General features: G+C 64.3%; 1 protein-coding gene across 4 annotated transcripts; it reads right to left on the bottom strand.

The window, feature by feature from the left end:
* Window positions 1-24: 24 nt before the first annotated feature.
* On the bottom strand, window positions 25-19,916 carry CEP131 (centrosomal protein 131). 4 transcript variants are annotated; one of them, XM_047757683.1, is made up of 26 exons: window positions 19,694-19,916; window positions 17,503-17,703; window positions 17,167-17,276; window positions 16,672-16,786; window positions 16,335-16,462; window positions 12,502-12,615; window positions 11,885-12,040; window positions 8,672-8,789; window positions 8,210-8,326; window positions 7,909-8,059; window positions 7,353-7,447; window positions 6,775-6,957; window positions 6,073-6,249; window positions 5,865-5,990; window positions 5,436-5,561; window positions 4,323-4,439; window positions 3,769-3,871; window positions 3,153-3,354; window positions 2,774-2,881; window positions 2,582-2,699; window positions 2,208-2,282; window positions 1,553-1,695; window positions 1,300-1,477; window positions 1,017-1,213; window positions 299-359; window positions 25-222 (listed from the first exon to the last, which is right to left on the bottom strand). In XM_047757683.1, the coding sequence occupies exons 2-26, from the start codon at window positions 17,686-17,688 to the stop codon at window positions 148-150; spliced, it is 3,279 nt and encodes a 1,092-aa protein (XP_047613639.1). In that variant the 5' UTR covers window positions 17,689-17,703; window positions 19,694-19,916; the 3' UTR covers window positions 25-147. The 4 variants fall into 4 exon arrangements, with proteins under 4 accessions (XP_047613639.1, XP_047613638.1, XP_047613637.1 ...); XM_047757682.1 differs by having other exon boundaries at window positions 1,028-1,213; XM_047757681.1 differs by having other exon boundaries at window positions 3,153-3,871.
* Window positions 19,917-20,511: the final 595 nt, after the last annotated feature.

The raw sequence follows: 20,511 nt of genomic DNA, 5'->3' as shown, positions 1-20,511 counted from the left end.
GAGACCAGGCAGCGTCACGCCACGTAGTAAAAGACACGCTTTACTGCTAGGACGCAGCCTCGGTGCTCCACCTGCGGCGGGGAGTCCTTCACGCCAGGCGCCCTCAGCCCGCTGCTGTCGGTCTGTCCGTTGCCCACAGGCAGGAGGTCACTTGGTGCTTGGGGACGGCCGCCTGCGCTGCCCCAGCAGCTCCTCCAGGTGGTCGGCCCGCTTCAGCGCGGCCTGCAACACGCCGTCCGTCCTGGTCAGGCCCGAGCCGCCCCCGCCCCCCAGGCTGGCCGGCCCCGGGGAGACCCACCTCGTGCTGCTTCCGAAGGCTGCTCACGGCCTCCTCCTTCTTCGCCAGGGCCGTCTTCACCCTGCAGGGGAGCGCAAGGCCAGCCTGCAGCTCTGTGTGTGGCAGGGAAGCGAGTGGGGGACCCCCATCCCCCCGAAAGGCAGCAGGGCTGCTCTCTTGCCCACCCTATCCCAGCCCTGCTGACCGTGGGCCCTGGGCCGCCTGGAGGAGCTGATGACAGGACCTGTGACCCCACAGCTGACCCCATGTGAATCCACACCCCTCAGGAAGGGGCCCACTGAGAGGAGGGCGAGACCCCACCGTGCACCTGCCTCGCAGAGCGCCCGCCAAGGGCAGGCAGGCAGGGACCTGGGAGGGACTAAGGGGCCCCCGGGGGATGGGCTGTTCACTGTTCACCTCGGGGGGCCTCCATCTTTCTGCACAGCACGTGCGCCACCCAGGCCCAGGGGGCCGAGGGCCGGGGAGCCTCTTGACACCCACACGGAAGCACCAGCCCTGGCTCGGGATGGCTGGGCTTCTTCCTGAACCCTGGGCCAAGCACCAAACTTGGGAACAGCTGAGCCTCAAACATGGAGCCCACAGCAAATGGGCCCGGTTCTGCATCAGCAGAAAGGAAGAAGCTGGAAGGAGGGCATTTGGCCAGCACCCTCCTCGGCCCAGCGTCCGGCCCACTGGCTGGTCTGGGCACCCCGAGGGCGCAGTCAACCCTGCAGCCCACCTCCCGTGCACCTCCTCCAGCTCCGCCTGCTTCTCCCACGTGAGCTGCTCCAGCTCCAGCCGCTGGCGGGCCCGCAGCTCGGCCAGCTCAGCCTTGACCTGCCGATTCTCCTCCTCCGAGGCCGCCAGCCGGTCAGCGAACTCCTGGCGAAGGACCTGGGCCAGGTTGCTGCGCTCGCCGACCAGCTGCTCATTCACCTGGGGACGCAGGGACGACAGGGACCACCGTGTGAGCGGCAGCGGGGGCTGGGGGCTGGGGCCGGCCCCCTGTCCCGCGGGCTCACCGCCTTCACGTCGGCCAGCTCCTTCTCCTTCTGCCGCACCAGGGCCTGCAGACGCACGTTCTCCCCCTCGGCTTCCCCGAGGCGCCCCTTCAGCTCCGTGCACCGTTCCTGGAGCTTCCGCTCTGACTGCTCCAGCTCTGAGAGTTCCGCCTCGTACTTGTCCCGGACGCGCCTGACCCTGGCGGCCAGAGGGACAGGGTCAGGGGCAGCCCCGGGGCCGGCCTCCGCCGGGCTCTGGGGACTCGGGCCTCACCGGCTCTCGGCGGCCCTCTCGCTCTCCTCCCTGGCCAGGGTCATGTCGGCCTCCAGCCGGTGGATGACCAGCTCAATCTCCTTGTCCCGGTCTCTCCGAATCTCTTCCTTCAGCTCCCGTTCGCGGTTCAGCAGCCACGCTTCCTGGAGGGGAAGCGTGGGGGGCTCGGTGGGGCTGGCTGAGGGATGCCGCCGGCCAGGACGGCCATGTGGGCTCCCAGACGCCCCGACGGCGGAGAGGGAAGGGCCTCGCCCTGCCCCAGGCCCCACCTGTCCTCAGGACCCAGCGTGGGGCACAGCAGGGGCTGGAGAGGGATCTGGGAGCCCAGCCTGGGGCTTCTCCCACACTCAGGACCCAGGATCCAGAGCAGGAGAGGCCGAATCTGCGGCCAGACAGACCCTGATAAAAGGGACTTCATCCCCTCGCTGAGGGTGGGGCCGGCGCCCCTACCTCGGGGGAGAGCAGCCTGGGAGGTAAACCTGGAGACGTCCATCAGGCTTGACACGGCCGCCCTTGGCCTGCGCAATCCGCACCTGGGGACGTACTTATCCCGCGGGTACAGCGACCCCGCCCTGCGAAGCCAGCTTTGAAGGAGGGAGGGCGGGAGGGATGAAAGCCCCCCCACCCCACACCGGTGGCCCCGGCGGCGTCCCACCTCCTTCTTGGCGGAGTTGGCCTCCCACATCTGACGCTCCACCTCCAGCTGGTCCTTCAGGGCCTTCAGCTCCGTCTAGTGGGAGGTGAGGGTGGGGGCGGGCCTCACAAGCCGCTCCCCGCCCAGGTGTCTGCGGGGCCTGGATGCGGCCCCGCGGTCAAGGTGAGGGTCTGCGGGGAGCGCTGCGGAGCCCAGCTGTGTGGGAACCCGGACTCCGCCCAGCGCTCCTAGCAGCTGCCACCCTGGCAGGAGGGCGCTGGTCCGGGTGGGGGCCCCCCTCGCCCCCGGTGGGCGCTCCCCGGCTGGGCTGGGGGTGGGTGGGGTGGGCGGGGCTGGGGGTGGGTGGGGTGGGCGGGGCTGGGGGCGGGGCTGACCTGGTGCCGGCGTTCCAGCTCCTCCCTCCCCTTCTCAAACTCCGCCCTCAGGGCCCGGCCCCCCGCCGAGCTGCTCTCCTCCAGCTGCAGCCTCAGCTCCTCCAGCTCCGCCCGCTGCCTGCAGGTAAGCAGGGGTCAGTCCCGCAGGGCTGGGCAGGGCGGGGCGGCGGGCCGGGCCCCTCCCCGCGGCACCTGGCGGCCTGCTGGCCCAGCCGCTCCTTCTCCTCGGCCACCTCGTTGTAGAGCCGTCGCCGCTGCTGCTGCAGGGCCCGCTGCTCCTGCTCCAGGTGCTGCTCGAAGCTGCGGACGGAGACCCGCTCAGGGGCAGCCCGGATGGAGAGGACGTCACGCCCGCCGCAGGGGCGCGGGGCAGGCGCCGGCAGGACAGCCACCAGCAGCCCCCGCCCCGTCCATCCCAGCCACCGCGGGGTGGTCCCTCCCCGCCCTCTGTGCCCCCCAGCCCGGGAGGCCGCGCTGGGCGGGTGCTGTTCACCCTGGGGGTCGGGGCACGCCCCGGGCCTCGCCCCCACCCCCGCGTACGGGGGAGGCCCACCAGGGCCGGGACCCCCACCGCTGCTGGGCGCGCTCCCACTCCTGGCGGCCCAGCGCCTCCTTCTCCCGCTCCAAGTGCTCCCGCAGCTCCTCCGCCTGGCGTGAGTAGCGCTGGGCCGCGTGCTCCTCCGCCTGCAGCAGCTCCGTCGCGTGCAGGCTCTTGAGCTTCTTCACCTCCTGCTTGTGCTTGGCGATCAGCTTCTGGATCTCGGGCTCCAGCCCTGGGGGCGGTGCGGGGCATCGGGCTGCAGGGACGCTCGGCCGCCTCCGCAGGAGCCCTGCCCCTCGTCCCTCTGTGCTATGGGGGACCCCTGACCTCTGGCCACCATGACACTGGGGCTCCGGCCAGAAGCACAGCTGGGTCCACCAGGGCCCCAGCGCCCCCTCCCTGCCCACCGCACCATGGCTCCCGCTTGGGGCTCTGGCCGGAGGGTCTCCCCCTGGAGGAGGGGGCCACACTAGAGGGGAGGGTGTCCTGGGGCAGGAGGGCCAGGCGTGGGCAGACACAGCCGGGGCTGCCCCATCAGCCCTCAGAGCCCCCACCCCCAGCCCCCTCCCCCTCCCCCCAGCAGGAAGCCTCTCCATCACACACGCAACTGACCTCCTGATGTGCCCCTGCCCCGTGGCAGCCCCACCTTTGACCGTGATCTCCTTGATCTTCCGGGTTTTCTCGTTGATCCACTTCTCCCGGCGGACTTTTTCGGTGGCGCTCATTAGTTCTCTGAGTTTCTTAATCTCCTACCAGCAAGGACATAGGAGTCCCCAGAGGAGCCGATGCAAAAGGGAAGATGCAGATGCCACTCCTCTTCCTGGCCACCCCTGGGTTCTAGGAGGCAGCCTTTCAACAGCGCCCACGGGCAAAGCAGGAGGGGTCCCTCTGCCCAGGAAGCAGAGCTAGGTCTGGTCCTCTCCTCTGAGCCCCACCTCCTCGTCTGTGACGGTGAGGGGTCACAGGAGCCCCTCAGCTCCCACCCCAGGGTCTGGCACCCACTAGCCTCCTCGAGAGGAGGCTCCAGGCATGGGGTGTGAGCCCAGGCTTCTCCACGCAGGCTCCACGGTGGGTCCAGGGATCTTTGCTCCTGAGCCTTGTGGCTGTGAAGCCCTGAGGCCCGCCTGTCCTGGGGTCCCCTCGACAGGGCCCGTGGGCACACCAGGTCTGAGGTCAGGTGGTGGGAGGGTGATGGCTCACCAGCTCATGCTGCTCCTGCATCTGGGCCTCCCTGTCCTTGCGCCTCTGGTCCCCCTGCTTCAGCTCAGCCACCAGGGCCTCACACTTCTCGCCCAGAACCTTCTTATCTTCGATCAGCTGCAACCAGGGCCAGAGAGGTGAGACCGCTACCCTTTGAGGCCAGGAGACCCCCCCTCCCCTCGCACCAGGCCAGGGCACCAAATCCTGAGCCCCCTCCTTCCCTGGTCTGTGGGGGACCCAGGGTGTGGGAGGACACGCACGTGTGGACAGGGGGCTGCAGCTGCCCCTGGCCCTCACCCCCTGGGGGGGCCCAGCTGGTGTCAGCCGAGCCCAGGGGCGCTTGGCAGCTTGGCTTAGAGACCTCACTACAGCCACGTCAGGAGCCTCCTGAGATGGGGGTCATTGTACCCACCCTGACACCTGGCCTGCAGAAAAGGGCCTGCCCATCACCTGCCAAGGGGTCTCTGTGAAGCCCCAGGACTGCTCCCAGCCTCACCGAAGGCTCCAGGCAGACCCCTGGTTGGGACACACCTATGACTGCCAAGCAAAGTGTCACTAACGGTCACTTGAAGCCACTGGGTTACTTGGACTTCTTCTCTTCACAGACCCCCCCCCCCCATCTAGAGTTTTCCTCAGAAAAGGACCTGACGGGGACTCGGCTGAGCACAGTGTGGGCTTGAAGCTTCTGCTGCCCTCTGTCAAGGGAGCTCTGGCTGCCCCACCAGCCCCAGCAGAGGGGGGGCCCCCCAGGATACGGGCAGTCCCGGGACACATGGGAAAGTTCAGGGTGTGTGTCTGCAGAACGCCTCCCCCTGGCCCCCCGAGGACCACTGGGTCCTGAGTGACCCCACACGGCCTGACCACCAAGGGTGTGCTCTTTCTCCCATGCCCCCAGCATGCTGGGCCAGGAGCACCCCGGGGGTTGGGGGAGGGCTATGGTCGTGGGGGAGCATCTCTGAGGGCTGGTGTGTGTCGGACGTGAAGGGGTCGACACCAGGTCCCCACAAGGGAAGACGCCGCCCGCCTCTACAGAGGAGGAGGAGGCCCTGCATCCGGCCGTCTCAGGGAGGCCTGCGCTGCTGCCCTCGCGCCTTGCTTCCAGCGCAGCGCCACCTGGTCAATGAAGGACAGGTGTCGCTGTATGGTGGCCTCGTAGTGCTCCCTCTGCTGCCGCAGCTGCCGGCCCAGCTCCTTCTCCGTCTCCTTGACCCGCCGGACGGTGAGGTCTCGCTGCTGCGCCTGCGGGGTTGCGGGAGGACCGCGGGAGAGGAGGTCGGGCCAGGGGCGGGCCGAGGGTGGGCCTAGAAGGGCTGGGGGCGGGTCCAGCTGGGATGGGGCGGGTCCAGGAGGCCTGGGGGCGGGTCCAGACGGGCTGGGGGCCGCTCCGCTGGGATCCGGGCGGGCCGGGGGTGGGCGGGGAGGGGGACCGAGGACCAAAGAGGCTGGACCCGGACGGTGCTGGGCGGGAACTGGGGGCTGGCTGGGGGCGAGCCGGGGGCAGTGCTCTGCCCGGGTGGGGCAGAGGGGCGGCGGTGGCGTTACCAGCGCCCTCTGCAGCAGCACCATGGCCTGTTTCTTCTCCTCCACCTCCAGCCGCAGCCGCATCACCGACGTGCTGGCCTCGGCCGCGGGCTCCAGGCGCCCCTGCCCCTCCGCCGGCACAGGCCCCTGGGGACGCAGCCGCTCAGGCAGGCCCCGGTCGCTGGGTGATGACCTGCCAGGCCCTCCCTCCCTGGAGACCCCGCCACACCTGGGGGGCCGAGGCCGGCCGGCCCTGCTCGGACCTCTCCATCTCATCCAGGAAGCTCATGATGCTCTGCAGCTTGGCCTCTGAAAGCAGGGTCCCGTCCTCAGGGGGGCTGGCGGCTGCGCTGAGCTTCCCAAATCTCTCCAGGTTGTCCGCTGTCAGGGAGCTGGCATCGTCCTCCTGTGGGAGGGGGCGCAGTTTTGGGGATTCTGGGCCGGCCTCCCAGGAGCTGCTCAGGGGCCCGCGGGGCAGGGAGGGCTGGTCTGGAGGGAGGACCAAAGGCTGCCCAGACCCTGGCAGAGAGGCAGTGCCCACACCCACTCTCACCCCTGGGTTATTTGTTTTTTTCTTTTTACAGCCGCACGTGCAGCATGTGGAAGTTCTTGGGCTAGGGTTCGAATTGGAGCTGCAGCTGCCGGTCTATGCCACAGCCACACTGGATCCTTAACCCACTGAGAGAGGCCAGGGATCAAACCCGCATCCTCACAGACATTATGTTGGGTTCTTAGCCTGCTGAGCCACCACGGGAACTCCCCCCTGGGTTACTCTGCAGGTGTTAAACTTCAGTGGCCCTGGTTAGGGTCCTGACGGGTCAGGGTCCTGACGGGTCAGGGTCTTGACTAGAGCCGGGAGGAGCCAGGTGGGCTTCCTTTTTGGCTCTGCAGCCCCATGACCTGAGTGGACATGGCTGGGGCCCACGGTCACCTCGTCTATCCAGGTGTATTTGTCCTTGTGGTAGGCCCGGGGGTGGGGCAGGGGCTCAGGCTCCTGCTCCAGCAGCTTCAATGTGTCCAGCAGCTCATCCAGGGTGGCCCTGGACTTGGCCTTGCCTCTGGCGGGGTCCAGCGCCTCCAGGCCTTTGCCGGCTGTGTCCTGGGAGCTGGCATCCTGCAGTGGGCAGACCGTTAGAGGAGGAGACCACCAGAGCAGGGCGGGCTTGAGGCCGAGGCTCGGCTTCCTCCACACAGGCCCCTGCCCGCTCAGCCAGGGGACGGGGCTCGCCCTGACCCCCCTCCAGGGAAATGAAAAGGGGTGCAATGGGTCTGGGCCCGGCCTCCTCACTCCTCAGGCTGGAGACCTTGGCCCAACCTGACCTCTGAGCTTCTAGCCCTCTTCCGTGGGCCCACGTGGGCCCTACCCCGGCTTCCGTGAAAACCCACGGGATTCCAGAGCAGCTGGGAGACCCCAGCCCTCCAGTGGAGTGGCAAGACCCATCCTGGGTGGCCTTTCCTGGCGTGAGTGACCCCACGGCAGTGGAGGGGCAGGGAGGGCCGTGCCAGGACCTGAGGCGTGTTCTCTGCAAGCTGCCGGGGTTCCGGGGACAAGGCGCAGGCAGGCGGGCACGGGTCCTCCAGGCCTGTGGTGTGGATGCTGGCCCCTGCACAACAGAACGAGTGCGGGGAGCCCTTAGGAAGGGGCCAGGCACAGAGCAGGGGGGCTGGGACAGCATGTGCAAAGGAGACCCCACAGGGCAGCGGGGGTGCTGGGGCCCTGACCCTCTGGGTCCTTCTGCTCTGTAGGCTCCCACTCCAGAGTAAGCAGGCAGGAGGGGACGGGCAGGGCCTGGGGTCTGCTAAGAGCCAGCCCCCCCCCTCCGCCCCACAGGTAGAGACCACCAACCGAGCACCGGCACTGGGGGCCAGGGGACATCGGCAGAGGTCACACCTCCTTCTCAGCCAAGGGCCTCCCTGGCAGGGGGAGTGGGGGGGTCTTGGCACCAGGGTGTCCGCCCTCAGGGGTGGCTGCACCTGGGGTCACCATAGCCAGGATGTCTGCGCACAGAGCGGAGGCAGAGGGGGTCGGGTGGGAGGATGGCCGGGGGCCCTCAGCCGTGCTCACCAGCATTATTGGCCTTGTGGGTCCGCTGGGCAGCGCTCCCCGGCCTCAGGGGCGGCTCCTGGGTGGGCCGGGGCTTCCCTGTCTTCTGGGTGCCCTTTGGCCGCCCAAGGTCAGCATCGACTGACTTCTGGGCTCGCTTCTGTTGCAGTTCCTGGCATCAGGGGACACCTGTGAGCAGTGCCCCCGCCGGGGAGGGGGGGTCCCACGTCCAGAGGCTCAAGGAAGGGGGCGAATGGAGCTCCCAGCACACAGGGTCCTGCCTGGGCACCGAGCCCCCCACGTGGCGCAGGTTGCCCCTCACCTGAATAGCTGCCCTCCGGGCCTGGCGCGCCCTCTCCTCCCGGGCCTTCCTCCTGGCCGCCTCCTTCTGTTGGTGCTGGTCCAGGAGGGTCCCCTCTCCCAGCCGCTGCCGCTGCCCCTGCAAAGCCGAGCCGTAGTAGTTTGGACTGCAAGGCGGGGGTGACCCACGAGGCTCCCCACTTCTCCCCTCACCATTTCTCTGTCCCACAGAGGTCCAGCCCCATCTCAGGCGTCCTGTGGCTCCTACAGGTGGGAGATGGCATCTCATCACAGCCAGAAACCTGCCCGGCCTTTTAGCAGGTGCCACCCAGCACCTGGGCCCTACCAGCCAAGCGACTCGGCGGGAGGAAGCTGGGCCCCCAGATGGGGGCCCCCCAGGGCAACTCTAGGCTCAGTCCCCTGGGGCCCAGAAACCCTGGGATTCTCACCTGTCCCTCAGGGTGTGGCTCACACCCACACTGACCTCTCGCTTGGATGCCAGCAGGTGCTCCAGGTGGGCAGCTCCCACTTGGCGCCGCTGCACCTGGTGTCGGTACCAGCGCTGGATGGTGACAGCGGCCTGGCTCACCTGGTGGATAAACCTGTCGGAGAGCAGTCGGGGCTCAGGACGGAGGCGGCAGAGTAGGGCCCCTGTCCTGGGTCCCCCAAAGGCCCGGCTGGGCGAAGGAGCCGGGGCACGGGCACACAGCACTTCTTAGGAGCCAGTGCCACAGGGAAATGGGAACACATCTGCACAGAAGCTACGTGGTGGCCAGAAACTGGAAGTAACTCAAGGCCCCCCCCAGCACCTCTCCCCCCACAGAGGGCCAGAGGCCAGGGACTCGTTGGGGCCTGCAGGGGACAGGCCGCTGTGGCCGGGGTCTCGGCCAGGAGGGGTGGGTGAAAGGCGGGCAAGGGGGTCCAGAGTTGGGGTGGGATGGGTGAGGACATTCTGTCTGCAGACACGACTGCACATTGTCAAGTTCAGAGCCCCGCGCCCTGAGGGGGCGGGTCTTGTACGTCAGTTACAGGCAGCAGGAGGTTAACCCCAAAGCCTTCGCCTTGGCTCTCAGGACCCCGTGTCGATTCATCTGGCAAAGGTGCTAAGGGACCGTCCAGGATGTGACCAGTCACCAGCTGTGGGACATGGACACAGAGGGACGGCCCGGCTCGCCCCACCCGCCCACTTCCAGGGCCGGGTCCTGAGCTCTATGGGGACAGCAGTGGTGACCGCCCAGCCAGGCAAGGCTCTCGAAGCCCAGCCTCTGACGGCGAAGTGGCTCCTGACCAGGGCCGATGTCACAGGCCTGGGGCCGCCCTGGACAGCCCACCCTTCTCGCTCCCCTGGGCCAAGACGCTAGGGGCAGCCCCATTAGTTGTTTCCGAGTTTTTCAGTATTGTGTCTCTTTTATACTTAATGTGTTTTGATTTAGGGTTTGTCTTTTAGGGCCGCACCAGTGGCATATGGAGGTTCCCAGGCTAGGGGTCTAATATCGGAGCTGCAGCCACCGGCCTACACCACAGTCACAGCAACTCAGGGTCTGAGCCAAGTCTTGGACCTACACCACAGCTCACGGCAACGCCGGATCCTTAACCCACTGAGCGAGGCCTGGGATCGAACCCGTGTCCTCATGGATACTAGTCGGGTTTCTAACTGCTGAGCCACAAGGGAAACTCCCTTAATTTTAATTTTAATTAACAGTTTTACTAAGGTATGCTGTACATATTAGTAAAATTCACCCATTTTGAGTATGAGTCAATGATTTTTTTTTTTTTTTGCTTTTTAAAATAAATTTTTTTTAACTTTGTTTTAATTTGGGGTGTACGCTTTTTAAGGGTTCTTGCTATATTTATTATTATACTGCTTTCTTTTTTTTTTTTTTTTGTCTTTCTAGGGCCACACCCAAGGCATACGGAGGTTCCCAGGCTAGGGGTACAATCTGAGCTAGCGTTGCCGGCCTACGCCACAGCCACAGCAAAGCCAGATCCGAGCTATGTCTGCGACATACACCACAGCTCACAGCAACGCTGGATCCTTAACCCACTGAGCGAGGCCAGGGATCGAACCTGCATCCTCATGGATGCTAGTCAGATTCATTTCTGCTGAGCCACAATGGGAACACCTCAAAATTTTTAAAATTAAAAAAAAAATTTATTTTATTTTTTAGCTTTTGAGGGTCACACCTATGGCATGCGGAGGTTCCCAGGCTAGGGGTTGAATTGGAGCTACAGCTGCCAGCCTCCACCACAGTCACAGCATCTTCAGATCTGAGCCGTGTCTGCGACCTACACCACAGCTCATGACAAAGCAGGATCCTTAACCCACTGAGCAAGGCCAGGGATAGAACCCGCATCCTCATGGATGCTAGTCGGGTTTGCTAACTGCTGAGCCACAACGGGAACTCCCAATTTAATGATTTTTAGTCAGTCTAGGGAGCTGTATGAGCACCAGCATGATCTGGTTTTAGAATGTTTCTGAAAGACCCCCTTCTGCACTCCCCTGACCCCAGGCGGCCATCTCTCTTTCTGACTGTAGATTTGCCTTTTTTTCTTTTCTTTTTTTTTTTTGGCCGCCCTGTAGCAAATGGAGTTCCTGGGCCAGGGGTCAGATCTGAGCTGCATCTGAGACCTAAGCCACAGCTGTGGCAATGCAGGGTCCTTAACCCCCTGTGCTGGGCCAGGGATCAAACCCCTGTCCCAGCTCTCCAGAGACACCGCTGATCCCACTGCACCCCAGTAGGAACTCCACCGATTTGCCTTTCCTGACGTTTTGTATAAACAGAGTCATACAGGAGTTCCCATCGTGGCTCAGTGGTTAATGAATCTGACTAGGAACCATGAGGTTTCAGGTTCGACCTCTGGCCTCGCTCAGTGGGTTAAGGATCCAGCCTTGCCATGAGCTGTGGTGCAGGTCGCAGACGTGGCTCGGATCCCCCTGTTGCTGTGGCTCTGGTGTAGGCCAGTGGCTACAGCTCCGATTAGGCTCCTGGCCTGGGAACGTCCATATGCTGTGGGTACGGTCCTAAAAAAAGGACAAAAAATTAAAAAAAAAATAAATAAATAGTCATACAATGTGTGGTCTTTTCAGCCTGCACATTTCGGGGTAGGGGCTTCACCCACAGCCTGTGGAAGTCCCCGTGGCAGGACTGGAACTTGAGCCACTGTAGTGATGATGCCAGATCTTTAACCACTAGGCCACCAGGGAACTCCTAGCTGCACATTTTAAAACAATTCTTGGAGTTCCTGCTGTGGTTCAGTGGTTAATGAATCTGACTAGGAACCATGAGGTTGTGGGTTCGATCCCTGGCCTCGCTCAGTGGGCTAAGGATCCGGCATTGCCGTGAGCTGTGGTGTAGGTCACAGACGTGGCTCAGATCCCACGTTGCTCTGGTGTAGGCCGGCAGCTGTAGTTCCAATTAGACCCCTAGCCTGGGAAACTCCATATGCCGCAGGTGCGGCCCTAGAAAAAGACAAAAAGACAAAAAAATTTTTTTAAATTAAAAAAAAAAAACTATTCTTGGAGTTCCTTCGTGAGGTACTGGGTTAAGGATCCAGTGTTATCACTGAAAGCAGCCTGGGTTGCTGTCCTGGTGCAGGTTTGATCCCTGACCTAGGAATTTCCACATGCTGTGTGCATGGCCAAAAAAAAAAAGCAATTCTTCAATGGACACCCCCACCCCCGGTCCCCGCCAGTCACCTCTCAGCCTCCTCCTCGGTCACCTCCTTCCATCCGAGCAGACCTGCGGCGCTGCCCGAGTTGTTCTGGACGGCGTGGTTGCTGCGGGCCACGTTCTTCTGTGGCTTCCCGAGGTGGCTGCTCTCACCCTCGTCTGTGGCTGCCTTGAGGATGTTGCTGACAGAAGGACAGAGACAGGCTGGCGGCCCCCTGCCCTCTCCGGCCCCTGGGCACGGCTCTGTCTGGGCCGTGGGCCTGAGGGAGGCACCTGCAGCCCACCAGGAACAGGTGCGGTCCTGCTCCCTGTCTGACTTGCTGGTCGTCCCTGGGGCCACCTACTCCCCCCAGGGCCCGTCTGGTGGCACCCAGGGCTCATGGGCTCTACATTTAAAACAGCAAAGTGGCCTCCAACGTCCCAGGACCCCAGAGCTGGACGGTGACTCAAGATACCCCTGGGCCACCCTGACCTGATCGCCGTGGAGTGACACCAGGGGCCGCTCTGCTCAGCTAAGCCCCGCTCGAGACACCCTCCCTCTGGCTTTGGACTCAGCCGGGGACCCAAGACTCGGGCTGGCTGCAGCTTCCTCAGCGGGATCCCAGTTCAGGGCGAGCCCAGCTGACCGGAGCCAGAGCCTTACTTGAGGGGGGGCGCCGTGCGGTTGGAGCTCTTGGGGGGTGGCGTCCTCTCCGGGGGGGTGTAGTGGTTGTGTACCATGCCCGTGACGCAGTTGCCCACGGCGCCCTTGTTGCTCCTGCCGAGAGAGACAGCGGCGGCGTCAGGCTTTGGGAAGGACCCCCGACCACGCCCTCGGTGTCACTGGTCCCTGGGGCATCGTCCCCGGGTCCCTGCGGGGTCTCCTCCAGGTCCCTTCTCTGGACCTGGGAAGCTCCACCCAGGGCGCTGGGCCAGCAGGACGTGAGGCGTGAGGGGTGAAGATCGCGTCCCTGGGCTTGGGACGTGCCTGTGCTGCGGGGGACAGTCACAGTCAAGAGAGAAAGGACCTGTCCCACCAGTTCCACGTGACGGAGGCGGGGGTGCACACCATTCCCCCTCTTCCCCCTCAAACCCGCAGGGAGGAACAAAGGAGTAAAGACACACAAGCATACGAAGGGGAGACGGCGGCAGAGAGATGTTCCCCAAGTTTTAGAGGGTGACAAGCAGGAGGGTGGGGGTTGACTGATACGCAAAGTGAGCGAGGGGAAACCTGGGTGCCCTGGGGGCTGCGAGGCCGCTGGTCTGCACCCCACCATCCAGAGAGGTACAGGAAGCAAAGGCACCCCGCTCTTCCAAAGCAGGGGCACCCAGACCCCCTTCCCCACCCCCCAGCCTCAGGCACCACGCCCACCCCACCCCACAGAAGACGAGAGGCTGGGTTTCCAGGTGACGCCGAGTCTGAGTCCTGGACCAGGACACCCCCATCCCTGTCCAGCCCCCCGTAGCTCGGGTGCCAGGAAGCTACCCTAGGGTGGAGACGGGAGGCTCTCTCCCTGGAGAGACCGAGCCGCCCCAGAGAAAAGTCCCGAACACTGATGGCTGCGGACTCCTGGCACAGCAGCCTGGTCCCTGCACCATCTCCCCAAAGTGAGGTTTCCAGGCAACTTTCAAGGCCTCCCTCTTAAATTCCAACAGGGTCAATATTCCAGACATTTGGGGAAAGACCCACAGGTGAAAGGTTAACCGAGTATGATGGAAATGAAGCCAAGTGGAGCACAAGATGTTTCAGTAAGGCTGTGCTGAGAAATCTTTAGGCGCCAGGTCTCTAGAAGGAAACGCTTTGATCTGCAGTGTCTGCCCATCTCAGTGCTAAGAGTCCCAGCGGGCATCCCCAGACACCCCAGAATGCAGAGCTGGGCCGGGGAGGTTGCTGGCTTCAGGGGCTGTCAACGGCGGCTCCAGCTGCCCTGCGTGGGATCCCCAAAGAACTGAACCAGGAACAGGATGCTACGAAATGGGAAGCATGGAGAGACCGGGAGCAAGAGGAGCTTTTGAAACCGAGAGCTAAGGGAGGAGAATGGACAGGAGAGGAAGGTCGAACGATACATTTCAGCGCTTCCATCGGAAAGCAGCTCCCAAAGCTGGAGAAGGAAAGAGAAAATGCCAACTCTGCAGAATCAATCCAGGAGGCAGTCCTAGAACGAACGGGAAAACGTCAGGGAAGAAATGGCAGGAGGGGAATCCCCTAAGACCCCAACCAGTATCCATGAGGAAGTGGGTTCGATCCCTGGCCTCACTCAGGGGGTTAAGGATCCGGCGTTGCTGAAGCCGTGGTGGGTGTAGGTCACAGAGGCCACTAGGACCCGGCACGGCTGTGGCTGTGAGGTGGGCTGGGAGCTGCAGCTCCGATTGGACCTCTAGCCAGGAACTTTCACATGCCACTGGTGCAGCCCTGAAAAGACAAAAAAAAAAAAAAAAAAAAAGACAGGAGAGCAGAGCAAGGAAGGCCGGTGTGGAAGCCTGGCCCCAGGACCTTCCGCCGCAGGGAAATGCAGAGATGACGCAATTGCTTCTGCGGGAGGAAAACTGCCCCGTGAAAGGACCGGGCATCAGGAGGCGGAGAGGTCTCCCGGCTCTCCATGGAAACCGGGCGGTGGCCGCAAGACGTCGGGGACGCTTTCCAACCCAGAACTCAGGTGGCCAGGCTCAGCCGTGTGCGGTCAGGGCGGGAGCAGGCGCACACACTCTCAAACGCTCCCCCCCGCCCCGCACGCCCTCCTGAGAAACCTACAGGTCAAGGACCGCGCCCCCCAGGAAACAGAGGGCCCACCCGGAGGGATGATGAGGATGAGAGAGAGAGGCTGCCCGGCCCGGTGCGAGAAGAGAGGCTCTGAGGGGCTTCTCCCCTGGGAGGTGGGCGGGCAGGGCTCCCGCTGGGCTGACGGTACAGAGGGGTGTTTGGAGTCGGCTTTCAAGTCTGTGAGGACTGACTGTGCGCAGACAACCAGCCGAGCACGGAGAGAAAAGAGACCGTTTTTAACTCAGGGAGACAGAAGTGTGTCCCAAACACCGGCGTCTCCCGAGCAGGTTCTGCTCCTCAAGGTCATTACCTTGGACCCTGTAATGCTCGCGACTCTCCGGGGCGATCCCAGCCTCTGTCCCCTTTGGTGGAACGAGGACCCTGGGGCCCGGGGGCGGGGGGTGGGTGGGTGGTCAAGCAACCTGCCCCACATCCCACAGCAAACAGAAGGCAGAATCAGGACTTGCCGTCATGGCGCAGCGGAAACGAATCCGACTCGGAACCATGAGGTTGTGGGTTCGGTCCCTGCCCTTGCTCAGTGGGTTAAGGATCCGGCGTTGCCGTGAGCTGTGGTGTGGGTTGCAGACGCGGCTCGGATCCCGCGTTGCTGTGGCTCTGGCGTAGGCCGGCGGCTACAGCTCCGATTCAACCCCTAGCCTGGGAACCTCCATATGCCGCGGGAGCGGCCCAAGAAATGGCAGAAAGACAAAAAAAAAAAAAGAAAAAAAAGAAATTAAAATTCAGTTTTAACTTAAACTCTTGCGTTAAAAGCAAGACTCCTTCCTGTCCCGATTCTGGTGAAGACTCACCTCAAAGCTGTTCCTTTGGGAGTTCCTGCCATGGCTCAGCGGTTACGAATAAGACTAGTATCCGTGAGGATGTGGGTTCGATCCCTGGCTTCGCTCAGTGGGCTAAGGATCCGGCGTTGCCATGAGCTGCAGTGTAGGTTGCACACGCACCCCGGGTCTGGCATTGATGTGGCTGTGACGCTGGTGTAGCCTCAACCACTAGCCTGAGAACTTCCATGTGCCATGGGTGGGGGCCCAAAGAAAAATAAAAAACTGTTCCTTCGATAAACGGTTCCAAACCTTAGGAAGTCCTCCTTGTGCGGAAGCAAACATGTCTTCTGCCCCTCTGCCCACGGGTCCCCACGGAGGCCGAAAGCAGGATGGGCAGCTTTCCCGTGGTGGGGGCGCCACCCCGAGCCCTTCTCCCCAGGCGCCCCCATCCTGACAATCTCTGGCCACCAGCCCTGAGGGGCCAGAGGCCGAGGCCACAGCCTGCCCGGCCCGGGCAGACCCCGCTGTTCCGGGTGTGCTTTGTTCCAACGCGCTGAGGGCGGCAGGCCTGAGAAGTGACCAGCGCGGCCCGGAGGCTGACCTGCTCTCGCAGACACCCCTGTTCCCTCCAGAGAGACAGCGGCTCTTGATGGCTGAGCCTTAAAGTTGCCTGCGGCCCCGAGTAAGCCTTGCCCGGGCCTGACCTCTTTAAGAGCGAAGCTGGGCATCTCAGGCCCTCGGGGGCGAGCTGCCCCATGGAGGGTGGGCACTGCAGGCCGAAGGGCAGGGCCCCATCTGAGCCCCTGTGTGCAAGACCCCACGCTGCAGCCTCCCCACCAGGCCGTCCATTCGTTCACGCCCTCACGCCTTCACTCATTCCAAACCACAGACAGGACAGAGCAGCCGCCTGGGCAGCTCCAGTGGGGCAGGGCTGTGCGGCCCCTGCAGCTGGCGCACCTGTTGTTGGCCGTGAAGTTGGGTGCCAGGGGCACCGTGCACTCCCTCCTCCGCGGGCACACTGGCACGTCGAGGGTCCCGGGACTCTGGGTGTCGCACAGCAAGGTGAGGGCCCTGGGCCGGTCGTCCTGTGGGTCACACACACCTCTGCTCGGGACCCCGCTGCTCACGCCCGCACACGGGGAGCCGTGGCGGGGCTCTGCTCCTCCTCACGCTGCGAAGCTGCTAACCAGCACTGATGCCCACAGCCCCACCCTGCAGGGGCGGCGAGAACCAAGTGAACCAACAGACACGGGCTGCCTGCCGTCCTGTCGGCTCGCGCAGCCACCGGCCTCACCAGGGCGTTCCACGTGGCTCCCTTCTCGCTGGGAGCTTTGCTCAGACTGGCCGGCCTCTTCCTCCCAGCGGGGCTGCCCTCACAGAGCGTCATGACGTCGGGGGGCTCCGCCGGTCTGCGGCAGAGAGGGGGTGGCAGGCAGGGACAGGCACTGGGCCTCGGGAGCCCGACTCCAGGGACCCAGACGAGAGAGCAGGGCAGGCCAGGTCACATGGGGCTTCTGCCCCTGGGCCTGCACCCTGATCCGACAGCCACGCCTGGACGAGGCGTTCACACCCTGGCCCAGGGCCCCTGTGATGCCCACAGGGAAAGCACAGTGAGGACAGAGGGACAGGAGCAGGCAAGGGACGTCGGCCCTGAGGCCTGCTTCTCTGCGCACAGAGACGATGGGTCCAGACCTGTCCCACCTGCCCGTCCACCGCCCTGCCAGTGCTCGCGCTGCGGCGGGTGGGAAAGCGGCTGAGCGAGGGCCCGAAGCAAGCAGTCCGCGGTTACCTGAGGGGCCCGGCCCACGCCTGCTTGGCCTGTGGCTGGTTGACCTGAGTGGTGCTGCTGGACCTGCGAAGGTTGTTGATGGCCGGGGAGCCTGCTGGCCCTGGGGCCTCCTACAGAAACGAGACAACCGACCCCACGGCAGTTTCAGACCCTGGCCAGGCCGCTCAGCAGTCACACGGCCCTGGCCAGGCCGTGTCTCTGCAGTCACACGTGGGTCTCCAAGGCCACGCGTGGCCGGGGGGAGCCGCGTGGGGGTCTCGGACATGGCCTGCTGGGCTGGGGCAGGTCCTTGGCCCTGGACAGCCCGAGACCTGATGCCCCAGCTCTAACCCTCACCAGAGTCTTCCTTCTTGGCTCGCTGCCGGTGACCATGGAGATGGAGCGGGTGATGGGCTTGGCAGCAGAGGCGCTGTTGGGGCGCCGGGACACGGGCGGAGGAAGACCCGTCAGGCTCAGGTCCACGCCTTCTGGGCTGCCCTCGGGGGGGCCGGAGGGGCCGCTGACGGCCTTGGAGCCTCTCATGGTGGACGGAAGGCCCTGAGCAGGGAAGAAGAGACACGAGGAGGTGAGGCACGGGTTCTGCACACATCACCTCCAGCCAGGCTGCAGGGGCCCTGGGCACCCGGGTCCGCCCGCCACCTGCCTCGCAGAGCGCATGGCAGAGCAGGACCCTGAGCACCAACGGCCAAGGTCGTGGGTGTGAGCCCCCACTTGTGACAGGTGCTGCACCAGCCTGAGCCCCGCCATCCTCACCTACATGGCGGGCACCTCCGAGGGCCCCTCACGGGATCACGAGGCTCAGACAGGCGGCTGGCTGTGAGGCTGGCGAGGCTTCTCACCAGGACTTGTTAGGGCTCCCCAGACTCATGTGGCCACGGAACCCCTCCGTTTCCTCTGAACCACCAGGACGTCCACCGGCTTCTGGGCTGCAGCATCTGCCCGGACGTCTGGTGTCCCCTCCCCCGCTCCTAGAGCCCCCTCCACAGCATCCCTTGCCGGCCCTTCCTCTTGCGACCGTTCAGCCCTGGGTCTGTGCCCTCCATCCTGGGTGCCACCTCTGGCCTCCTGCCTTTAAACACTGCCCCCGGGCTGATGATTCCCAGAGGTACACCTTCTGGCCCGGCCTCCCATCCTGCTAATCCCGACTTGGCTGAGTCTGGGGTACCAGGCACCTTGGACCCAAACAGACTCCTGACTGCACCTCCAGCAGGCCCTCCCCAGTGGGCATTTTCTGCAACCAGCTCAGGCCGAAGACCCAGGTCTCATCCTGACATCTGCGCCCTCCCAGTCACTCCCTTCACCCCACAACTCTCTTCCTTGCCTCCAACCTCAAACCTGAACAAGCACAGCAGCCCCTCCTCCAGCCCTGGCTGGCCCAGCCTCCCACTTCTGAACCAAGTCTCAGAACAGGCTGGGACCCGCCCCCAAAAGCCTCCAGCTCTCAGGCAGGGAGAAGGAAGTCCACTCACCTGAAGGCCTCAGAGCTGACCGCAAACTCCATGCCCCCCCCCCCCCCCCCCGCTTGAGACCCTTCCGGGGTGTTCCAAGGTCCCCTTCACTCAGAGGGCTGCCCGTCCCTGTCACTCTCCACCCCCTCATCTGGCTTCCCTTTTCTCCACCTGCTCACCTGCCCACCCAGGGTGGTCTCCGCGCCACTCAGGGCAGGGACCGTGCTGCCCTGGCACCTGGTACTGGCAAGTGCTCAGTGGATAAGCTGGCACCAGGAGTGACCGGAGAGGAAGAGGGATGAGGCCAGCCCTCTGGGCCACCAAGGCACACACCACTGTCACCCCAAGTTCAGCATCACAGCCTCTTTCAGCCCCAAAGCCCCCAGCAGAGCCCTTGGCCGCTCCTCTCCAGAGCGAGGGCCAAGGCTGTCCCTGCCACTCACCAGGCCACTGTCCTGGGTCATGCCTTTCCGGTTCTGTGGGTGAAATTTAACACCCTCCTCCCCTGGGACACTGGCTGGACCGAGGCTGGCCCATGCGAGGCATGCGCGGGGCTCTCAGATGGTAAAAGAGCCTCTCCACGGAAACCTCCAGGCCAGACCTCACCTTGCACACAGGACCTGAAGACTGCTGTCCAGAGCCTCTGCCTGGACCTCTCAGGATGGGCTCACCCAGGACCCCAGGCAGCTCCTCCGCCAGGCAGCTCTCCATCTGCCTGGGCTTTGGCTCAAGGGGGTGAGCCCAGCAAGACACTGCTGACTGGACCCCCGCAGCATGCTCCTGGGAAAGCAGGGGCTCACCCGCCCCCGGGGGCAGGAGCCCTTCCCCTCCTGTGGGGCGGTGGAGGAGCCCTCACCTGCACCTTCCCTCTCATCAGCTGGGACCCCCTCACCTGCATAGACCTGGCCACAGGCACGAGGCCCCACCTGCTTGCACGTTCCACCTCACCTGCGCAGCCCGAGGCCTCCCCCACTGCGCGGGCCAGGGACCCCCCTCCCAGGCGCAGGCCACCCATCTGCACCGGCCCGGGGCCTCCCTCACTTGCGGGGGCCACCCCACCTGCGCAGAGACACCCTCACCTGCGTGAGGCGGGCCTGGGACTCGGGGCCTGCGGGATGGAGTAGCGAGGGGTGCGCTGGGCCTTCCAAGGTGGGACGCGTGGGGTCCAGGCTTCGGGTCTAAGTTCTCGTGCCTGCGGCCGGGGCCCTGACTCCGAGGCCCGGTGACAATGAAGCGGCTGGGTGGCCGGGCGAGCGGCGGCAGCTAGCAACCAGCAAACAGCCTGGCACCTCCTCCCCGTCTGTCACGGAGGCCCGCCTTTCCTGCCCTCGCCTCTTCTGGATTGGCCCTCCGGCCACCCGCTCCGGACATCCCGGGAGTTCATTGGGCCACTCGGCTGTCCTTCGAAGTCCAAGCGTGGGCGGGGCGGCGGAGAGCTGGAGGCCGTGGCGGCCACTGGCTGCCGATTGGACGTGGCTGCAGAAGGCGGGGTCTCAGCTAAAATGGGGCGGTCCTGGGCGGAGCCTCTGGAGGAGGGATGGGGAGGAGAAAGGGGCGGGGCGCGAGCGGGGGTTTGGCGCTTTTCCTCCCCCGCCCCCGGCCTAGGGTTGGGCACCCACGCGGTTCCCCGGCTCCCGCCCCATCCCCAGCTCTCTCCTTGCCAAGACCCATCTGGACACTTGGGTCCCGCCACCCCCTGAGAGCTCCGTTTTGGAGGCTCGCCCTGGGGAAGACGCGAAGCTGTCAATGGCATTGGCGGGTGGGGGCTTCCTAGGAGACCCCACACCCAGTGTCCGCAACCCTCCTCACACCCAAGACCCCGCGGTGGGTGGCTCTGTCCTTTTTTTTTTTTTTCTCTATCTTGACAATGCTTTTTTTTTTTTTTTTTCTTCTCCTT

This window comes from Phacochoerus africanus, chromosome 14 (genome assembly GCF_016906955.1).
Source record: "Phacochoerus africanus isolate WHEZ1 chromosome 14, ROS_Pafr_v1, whole genome shotgun sequence".
NCBI lineage: Eukaryota > Metazoa > Chordata > Mammalia > Artiodactyla > Suidae > Phacochoerus > Phacochoerus africanus.
Note: the sequence above shows the minus strand (reverse complement) of the source record. Positions and strands in the feature narration are given on the sequence as shown.